This window comes from Cervus canadensis, chromosome 18 (assembly GCF_019320065.1).
Source record: "Cervus canadensis isolate Bull #8, Minnesota chromosome 18, ASM1932006v1, whole genome shotgun sequence".
NCBI lineage: Eukaryota > Metazoa > Chordata > Mammalia > Artiodactyla > Cervidae > Cervus > Cervus canadensis.
In genome coordinates, this window is record NC_057403.1 from 15,747,214 (window position 1) to 15,755,674 (window position 8,461).

At 54.4% G+C, this 8,461-nt stretch overlaps 2 protein-coding genes across 6 annotated transcripts; one reads left to right on the forward strand and one right to left on the reverse strand.

Annotated features, from left to right (window-relative positions):
• Positions 1-1,226: 1,226 nt before the first annotated feature.
• On the reverse strand, positions 1,227-5,057 carry PRR19 (proline rich 19). Of its 2 annotated transcripts, XM_043435070.1 has the most exons (4): positions 4,034-5,057; positions 3,351-3,543; positions 1,858-2,482; positions 1,227-1,771 (listed from the first exon to the last, which is right to left on the reverse strand). In XM_043435070.1, the coding sequence occupies exons 3-4, from the start codon at positions 2,474-2,476 to the stop codon at positions 1,299-1,301; spliced, it is 1,092 nt and encodes a 363-aa protein (XP_043291005.1). In that variant the 5' UTR covers positions 2,477-2,482; positions 3,351-3,543; positions 4,034-5,057; the 3' UTR covers positions 1,227-1,298. The 2 variants fall into 2 exon arrangements, with proteins under 2 accessions (XP_043291005.1, XP_043291004.1); XM_043435069.1 differs by lacking the exon at positions 4,034-5,057 and having other exon boundaries at positions 3,048-3,767.
• Positions 5,058-5,092: 35 nt separating this feature from the next.
• Positions 5,093-7,970, forward strand: PAFAH1B3 (platelet activating factor acetylhydrolase 1b catalytic subunit 3). Of its 4 annotated transcripts, none has more exons than XM_043435110.1 (6): positions 5,093-5,181; positions 5,569-5,662; positions 5,870-5,959; positions 6,638-6,754; positions 6,832-6,954; positions 7,634-7,970. In XM_043435110.1, the coding sequence occupies exons 2-6, from the start codon at positions 5,585-5,587 to the stop codon at positions 7,922-7,924; spliced, it is 699 nt and encodes a 232-aa protein (XP_043291045.1). In that variant the 5' UTR covers positions 5,093-5,181; positions 5,569-5,584; the 3' UTR covers positions 7,925-7,970. The 4 variants fall into 4 exon arrangements, with proteins under 4 accessions (XP_043291045.1, XP_043291046.1, XP_043291044.1 ...); XM_043435111.1 differs by lacking the exon at positions 5,093-5,181 and adding an exon at positions 5,256-5,405; XM_043435109.1 differs by lacking the exon at positions 5,093-5,181 and having other exon boundaries at positions 5,261-5,662.
• The last annotated feature ends 491 nt before the right edge of the window (positions 7,971-8,461 follow it).

The window sequence follows — 8,461 nt, forward strand, 5'->3', positions numbered from 1 at the left end:
CAGGGTGTGAAAATCAGTTGCCCTGAGGCAGAGGGGGTGGTGTTACAAGAAACCCACAAACAGACTCTGAAATCAATTGCTTGGGTTCAAATCCCAGCATTGCCATAACCTTCCTAAAAGACCTCAGCTGAGTCACACCTGTGTGATCTCCCAGCCAGTCCCCTACACCCTGCTACTGACTTTACAGTTTCCCTGTGGGCAATAGGGAGCCCTGGAAAAGCTTTACAGAGTACAGTCCAAGCCCCTCCGCTTCATTTTCCCAATCAGATTCCAACACATGTTTAGCTTCATCCCTCCGCCTCCACTGCAGAAAATTTGCTGCTCCTCAAACTATCATTTTAAAAAACTTTCCAAGTCAAGAGGCCAAGCAGGAAACATAAGCGGGTGAAATGGAGAGTGTTGACCCCACAAAAAAGGAGCCTCTGCAACTTAGCGTCAGCCAGTTTTTGACAGGAAGGAGAGTAAGTCTGATATGCCAGTTTCTCTGCTTTCCTTCTTTCCGTTTTTTTTTTTTTTTTTTTTTGAGAGAGAGAAGCCAGAAATTTTTTTCAAAATAAGCAAACTGATTTGTAACAGTAGATAATTGATTCAAAAATGTTAAATATATTGTAGACCAAAAAAAAAAGTCTGTCACTATATCCAGGCTTCATCTGCCATTCCTGCCCTGATCCTGCCCACACACTGTTCTTGTGCCCACCAGACCAGAAGCCTCTCATAAGCAGAGCCCAGATCTGACTCATGCTAATTCCCAGCATGGTCTAGGGATACAGGCTGAATGGGCCTTACACGTGCTGTTCCATAGAGGAGCATTTCTAGACTGCCTGGAATGTTCTTTTTCTCCTCTACTAGCAAATTTCTACCAAACTTGAAAAATACAAGGGTCTTTTGTCAACTCCTTGTCAGCAGAGCAGAGTCATCCCTCCTTCCTTGGACTCCCCAGCCCTTGGACTTCTTTCTCTTTCAGATGCCAAAAGGGCTGAAACTGTGTTCACCACTGTACTGGGAGTCCCCTGGAGACACAACCTCAGTCTCACTCACTCTGGAACCCCAGCATCACCAGAGTCAAGCACAAAGTTGGCCTTAGTGGGTGGATCTGTTAGACTGATTGGAGGCCTCTGGGCTGAGGACGGTGACAAATGACAGTACCTTCCCTTCCACTTTGGACCCAGAACTCAGAGTTAGGGAAAGCTGCTGCCCTGGGCCAGCCACTCACTAAAATTCAAGAAGACTGTGAAGAAGACACTTTATTGAGGTGATCAGAGTTGGAGATTCCTGCCCCCAACCTAGCCTCAGCCTGCTCAGTACAGTCTCATGGGTGGAAAGGACCAGGCCTCTGGGCTGCTCTGAGCCACCACCCAGGAGAGGCTGGGCAGTGGGGCTGGGGGGCTGGGGCTCCAGTCCAAGGCAGAACTTCGGGGCAACAAGGGGGATGGTGGCTGGGGCAGGAGTTGTGGTGGGCCACCCCCCCAAGGCCGGGGAGGGGGAGGTGTGGCTACCAGCCAGATGCTTTTCAGTAGATCAAAGGCTGTTGGGGGGCCCCAGGCTGCCCCAGATGGCGAAGGCAATGAGGATAATGGGGGTGGCCAGGGACCTTTCGGTGGTGCCAGGCTCACTCGGTGCGCAGCAGGAGTGCTGGAGGTAGGAGGCACGGCAAAGGTGAGCTCCTTTGTCCCTTGCCGTCTCCTCTGCCTCCCCTCCTCTGGGGCCTGCTCAGGACTGTTGATGCAGGAAGGTGTCATTCTTTGTTTCTTAGGGGCCCCAGGCTCGGTCCCTGGCACAGAGGAAAGAAGCATGAGGGACAGCTGAACAGGAGCAGACAAAGGAAAAGGGAGCTTAGGAGGCAGGAGGTATGCTCACCTGGCAGGTGTGGCTGGCAGCCCCGGAGCACCAGGGTAAGGTCTGGCACACGGCCATGGCAGGCCTGTAAAGTGCCCACGATAGCATCCCTGGCCTCTTGAACTAGGTTCCTTCTAGGGAAGGCTTGTGGCAGAATCAGCCGGCATTGCAGCTCTCCCAGCAGCTGCTCCAAGTCAGGGAGTGGTGGGGGGCTGGGGGGGCCTGGGCCCGAGCCTCCAGGCACCTGGTTTTCCTTGCCCCTTGACTGTAGGGATGGTTTTTGGCCCCTGCCTGGGCTTGGGGAGGACTTGGTGGTGAGTGCAGGGGTGTCTGACTCCAGAGACCCACTGCTAAGCAGCCGGGCCACATCCAGAGATTTCACCTCATGGTTGAAGAGACCCCGGTGGTCCCGGCTCAGGCGGCCCTGGGTTATGACCACGAGCTTGGCAGCAGTAGGGGCCACAGAATTCCGCAATACCGTATGTGGATCCCGACCGGCCATAGGAGGATGCTGATAGGCCAATGGCCGCCGACTGCCCACCAGGGCCTCGTTACGCTCCCGCCTGGTCTTCCGACGGCGGACACGACCAGGCTTCTCAGGCTGCTGGAAAGGCTTGGGGGCTGGCTCCCCGGGATCCATGGTGCCCTGGAAGATAAAGACAGGGTAGTCATATGAGAAGAGATGGTTTGGGGTCAAGTTGGAGTACTATTTAGAGACTCAAAATGAGAGCAATGGATTGGTAGAGAGCAACCGTTAAAGGTTTGGTCAGGGAAAGATGAGGGAAAAGGCAGAGGCATAGGGGCAGGATGGGGTCAAGGGAGTCATGCTGAATGGGAAGATCTGTCAGAAGATAAAGGATGAAATGGAACGAGAATGTGAGGAAATCCTTAAAAATTAGGGATGGGAAAGGGATCATGATACCAGAGGGATCTGGTGAACCAGATAGGGACTTTGGACAGAGGAGAAATCCAGGAGGAGAGGAGGTACTGGAGAACGCATAAAGTGGAGAGAGATGGTAGCAAGAGAAAGGCAGGAAAGAGGACAGAAGTTGGAGAGACAGCAAATCGGAAGGACAGAAAGGGCAGCAGAGGAGCCATCAGGGCCCGGGGCCTGGTCATGGAAGGGGCGTAGACCTCAAGGCTGGGTGAGGCAGGTGAGGTAGGGATGGGGGTAGAGTTGGTGAGGGTAGGGCGGAGGAAGGGCAGCTCACCTTCTCCTATCTCCAACGAACCCCGCCCCTCCCTGCCCACCCCACGTGGCTGTGGGGGACAATGGCTTCTTTTCCGCGGTGACCCCAGCTCTCTCGATGCGCCCGCCTGACGCTCTTCCGGGCCTCACACAAGGCCTCCTGCACGCACGCAGGCACGCATGCGCGAGCCCCTCCCACGCCCTTTGGCATCCAGTTCCGGAGAGTCACAGGCCCAGAGGCACGTGCCAGCTGCCCGCGGTGCCGGTTATAGTCCCGCCCCTCCCTGCCTCACTTTCAGAAATCTCTTTCATTTGTCCTAAGCACCTTCTATCCACCTTCTGTCTACCAATTGGCCTAGGTCCACTAGGCCCGCCCCCTTCCTCAATGCTGGTTGGTTTAGGCATCTGTTGGCGGACTTTCTCTGTAGAGCAGCAAGGGGCGGCGAAGCCAAGGGGGGAGAAGGGCCGTAGCAGCCTGTATATACAGCCAGCCCCCACGCAGTCAACAGGGTTTATCCCTAGGGAAACAATATAGTGTCGTCATTTGGAGCTAGGCTTCAGAGCCACACTACCTAGGTTCCTACGCCCAGACTGGCACATTTGAACTCTATGACCTTGGGAAAGTATGCAACTGCTCAGAGCTTCAGTTTCCTAATCTGTAAAATGGAGTTGATATCTTCTCCTTATACTGCTGTAAGTATGAGGTGTGCCAGCATCCAATTTGAAACAGCGCTTGTTGAATGGATGCCTCTAAACTTTCCCACTACACTTATCCCCCTCAGTACCCACCCTCCCCTCCCCGCAACAGCTCCCCCGCCCCCCCCCACCCCGCACGCTGCCCTGCGGCTTGCGGGATCTCACGTCCCTGACCAGAGACTAAACCCCAGCCCCAGTTGTGAAAGCCTGGAGTCCTAACCACTAGTCCACCGGGGAACTCCCCCCTCAGACTCTCAAATCGAGCTATACCAGGGTTTTCCCCATACCCTAATAAGCTATATTGTGTATTACCTGGTAATATTGTTTGTCCAACCTTCACAATCTTACAAAGCCAAAAGCCTTAGTTACTACTTCTAAGAAATCCTTCACCCTCAGAGTCCATCTCTTTCTTCTCCCACAAAGGTCCCCTATACATTTCTTAATCACAACCTTGATCCTTCCCTCAGTTGTGTGTCTGGAGTCTGCCTCCTCCAACATGGCTAGAAGAAGGTCAGAATCAGACCCATTCATTTAATACTCATTCAGCAAGTACTTGTGAACAGCCACAGATAGTACTTGGTACTCTGAGTCAGGCCCTGTTCCAGGCAAGTGAATTGAGGCAAAACATAAAGATAATAAAATAAAATGCATCTTTGTATCTCAGCATCAACCTTCCTAGAATAACTATGAATAACTATGAAGGTCTCATTTGGGAGTGGAGCTACAGAAACATGCTCAGGATTTTTAGGGGGTGGAACCCCGCCACCTGGTCCCCCTGAACAAGGAGATCTGGTAAGACTTGAGGTCTGAGATTAATTTGGGGCAGGAGATGGGGGGCAGCGACTTTAGGCGACCTTGGCTATAGATATAGGTTTCAGAGCCCAGACACACCCAACTGAAGTCGGTCAGCCATAGGTTTAGGGAGGGGAGCGGAGGCCACAGATCTGTAAGGTGAGCTGCGCGGGAGGGGCGCCGGGCTAGACTTGGCCCTTGCAGCATCTCTAATTTCCCTTATCTTTCTATATCTTCTACTACCCTCTCTGCAGGGTCAGTGATGTCTGTAATGCTAAGACATATAGTTTAGCTATTATGTCACAAAAACTGGTGGTTTTGAGCAGGGGAGGGCCATGAGCACAGAGGCTCACTGAAGTCCCGGCACTGTCTTAAAGTGTCGCCTTACAGCTGAGCCTCTAATTTTCACATTTTGCCATCCTCCTTTTCTCTCCCCTACGTCTGAAGAAAATGGGTGCGTCCCATCCTAGCCAGGTGCGTACGAGCCACCCCCTCAAGGGATCCAGGAATGGACTCGTCCACTCACTCCCCCTCCACCACGTGAATGAGGGACACACATACATCCCCACCCCCACCCCGGCCCCTCCCTACACTTCTCGCTCTATAGCAAATGGTTTCTTCCCCCAGGACTGGCGCTAGATTTTCCCCGCCTACTCTCGGCCTTTCAGGTATTTCGCTCCTCCCCGTGACGCCGGTAGGGTGGTTTCTCCCCCCCCCCATATGCTGGATGGTCTCGCCTGCCCCCACGCCCCCCCCCCGGTGCCCGGGTGCGCCAGCCGCAGCCTCTGCGGCCCGAGTGAGCGGCCGGAGCAGGAAGCGCCGGACGAGCCCACTGCGCGGCTGCCGTGGGGGAAGCGAGGGTTCCCAATTCCATCTCCCCTCCTAAATGAAGGTTTCCGCCCCGGGAGAGGGGGCGGTGCCCGGGAATCCGTCGCGCCCTCCGCGGGAGTGCGAGCTTCGGACCGTCCATTGTTGCCTGAGGGGTAGGGGTGGGCGTGGCGGCGCCACCTCCTCCCGGAACACTCTCCAGCCGACCGCGCTCGCTCGTCCTGCAGGAGCGGAGGCGCCAAGATGAGTGGAGACGAGAACCCAGCCAGCAAGCCCACGCCGGTACAGGACGTGCAGGGCGACGGGCGCTGGATGTCCCTGGTGAGCGACCCCGCCCGCGATACTCCGGAGTCCGGGGCTGAAAACGGGGAGGCGGGGGGAGGCTCTTGGGAGAGCTGCTGGTTCGCGCCGCTCTCGCTAAGACCTTGGGAAACTGAGGGCAGTTCGAGTGGTGCTGCCTAAGGAAGCGGGGTGGGGCGGGCCCCGCAGCATGCATGCCATTGACTCCCCTCCTTTGCGTCCCCAAAGCACCATCGGTTCGTAGCCGACAGCAAAGATAAGGAACCCGAAGTCGTCTTCATCGGTGACTCCTTGGTCCAGCTGATGCACCAGTGCGAGGTGAGGCCCGTCCCTCTCCTCCTGCCCCACCCAGGCCTGTGCCCTCACTGACTCTCCTGGACCAGAGCCTGGGCCAGGCGGTGTGTGGGGTACTCAAAATACCCTCAGGTAGCACCAGGCACCCAGAATTTCTGTATAATGTGCCACGTTCTCCTGAGAAGGAAGTGTCCTGGCTTTTTGTCATATTGAGTTTGTGTATAGCGAGACTTAAAATGAGGCTTCTTGCAAGAAGATTGCCTACCATTAGGCTCTTTGTTTGCTTAAATCAGCGAACAGCCCTAATGGATTTCCACAAAGCTATAGTTGTTTCCACAAAGTGAAGGTCAGTAGGTCTCTGCTAAGGGAGCTCAATTATGCCACCTATTCACTAAGAGATGTTAAACCATGGCTTTCCTCAAAGTGAGGCTCAACTGGAATGCTGTTGGTTTGATGCCTGGCTCAAGCAGAATGAGTTTTCGTAAAAGGAGTCTTGTTTCTATGAGGATTCATGAAAGTGAGACTATGATGGGTTTGTGTAAAGTGAGGTTTGACCATATTGGGGTTTGCTTAAGGTGAGATTTAACCAGACTGCTTTCATAAAGCAAAGCTCTAACATGAGGACATTTGGTTAACCTTTGGATAGAGAGCGGTGGTCCATGCTGACGATGCCCCCGTGCCCACACCACTTCTTGCCCACAGATCTGGCGGGAGCTCTTTTCCCCTCTGCATGCACTTAACTTTGGCATTGGCGGTGACAGCACACAGCATGTACTGTGGCGTCTGGAGAATGGGGAGCTGGAACACATCCGGCCCAAGGTGAGCAGGGCTTGGGTGGGCAGCCAGAGCCCCCTCAGCCTGCCCCCTCACCACTGCTCCATCCTCTCTTTCCACAGATTGTGGTGGTCTGGGTGGGTACCAACAACCACGGGCACACCGCAGAGCAGGTGACTGGGGGCATCAAGGCCATAGTGCAACTGGTGAACGAGCGGCAGCCCCAGGCGCGGGTCGTGGTGCTGGTGAGAGAGTGGGGAGGGCAGTGGGAGGAAGAACGGCAGTGGTCTGGGACCCCTTCGGGTGTAGCCACAGCTGCACGGTTCTGGGCAGTTCAGCTCAGAGCAGTGGCTTTCAGGCAAAATCTCATGTTGAAGCTTGCTGTGCCCATCATAAGGGCTGTGGTGAAGGACATATTTGGGGGCAAATAGCCCCTTTTGCCCAAGGGACTGCTGGACACTTTGAAAGTGAAAATCGCTCAGTTGTGCCTGACTCTTTGCGACCCCATGGACTATACAGTCCATGGAATTCTCCAGGCCAAAATACTGGAGTGGGTTAGCCTTTCCCTTCTCCAGGGGATCTTCCCAACCCAGGAATTGAACTGGGGTCTCCTGCATTGCAGGAGTATTCTTTACCAACTGAGCTGTCAGGGTGTTGAAAAACTCAAAACACTTAAATAGCCAAGAGTGGTCAGACATTCCCAAGGTGAAGCTAGCTTCCATTACTTCTAGAAGGTTCCACTTCTAGAAGGAGGTGTCAGGACTATAGTTTGGAATCTATGTTTCCAAAACCCCCCTTTTCCCATCCCTAGTGTATTCTGGAGCTTAGGACTTCCTGATGGGGGACAGAGAAGTCTGGCACAGGGGAACAGGACACCCAGATGCTGGTAGGACGCCTTCTCACAACTCCTTGTGCCTTCCTCAGGGCCTGCTTCCTCGGGGCCAGCACCCCAACCCACTTCGAGAGAAAAACCGACGGGTGAATGAGCTGGTACGGGCAGCACTGGCCGGCCACCCTCGGGCCCACTTCCTGGACGCAGACCCTGGCTTTGTGCACTCAGATGGTACCATCAGCCACCATGACATGTACGATTACCTGCACCTGAGCCGTCTGGGGTACACACCTGTTTGCCGGGCCTTGCACTCCTTGCTTCTGCGTCTGCTAACCCAAGACCAGGGACAGGGTGGTGCACCCCTGCCAGAACCCAGCCCGTAAGCATCTGCCTTCCTACAACATTAAATTTTCATTTTTCAGTCTCCCATTTTCTGCTTTATGGCCAAGCCCATGTGGGTATCTAACTCCGACGTCTTATGACCCTCCAGCTGTGCCCAAGGGAGGCCTCACCAATCCATCAAGATATTCTGGTTCGTGTAGTCAGGCAGATTTCTGCCATCACAGTAGTGCTCCAAGCAGGCAATGCCAGTCAACCCACTAGGTGAAACTGGTTTGCTAACATGACCCTGTAGCATCAAGGTCAAGTGAAAATTCTGGGTGACCCAGCAATCAAAGCCCACCCACTGCTGCACTCCAATCTGTCTGAGCTTACCTGTGACTTCTGTGAAAGCTTTCTGACCTTCCCACCCCTGGCAGTCAGCCCTCTACCCAGTGTATGGGTATTTATCTCCCCAGAGAAGCACTGTCCAAGGCTGTGTGATGGAGTCGGAAACCAGGAGAGGATTCCTCTGCCTCGGCTGCAGTGCTGGCTCGGGCCACACAGGGGCAGCAGGGGTCACTGAGGACAGGACGGTGCTT

Bases quoted from the DNA above. Each gene is read 5' to 3' on its own strand.
- PRR19 (XM_043435070.1), bottom strand. From the start codon at position 2,476: ATGGATCCCGGGGAGCCAGCCCCCAAGCCTTTCCAGCAGCCTGAGAAG. The intron at 1,772-1,857 runs GTGAGCATACCT...CCTCTGTGCCAG, and splicing joins CTGCCAGCCACACCTGCCAG to GGACCGAGCCTGGGGCCCCT.
- PAFAH1B3 (XM_043435110.1), top strand. From the start codon at position 5,585: ATGAGTGGAGACGAGAACCCAGCCAGCAAGCCCACGCCGGTACAGGAC. The intron at 6,755-6,831 runs GTGAGCAGGGCT...CTCTTTCCACAG, and splicing joins TGGAACACATCCGGCCCAAG to ATTGTGGTGGTCTGGGTGGG. The intron at 6,955-7,633 runs GTGAGAGAGTGG...TGCCTTCCTCAG, and splicing joins AGGCGCGGGTCGTGGTGCTG to GGCCTGCTTCCTCGGGGCCA.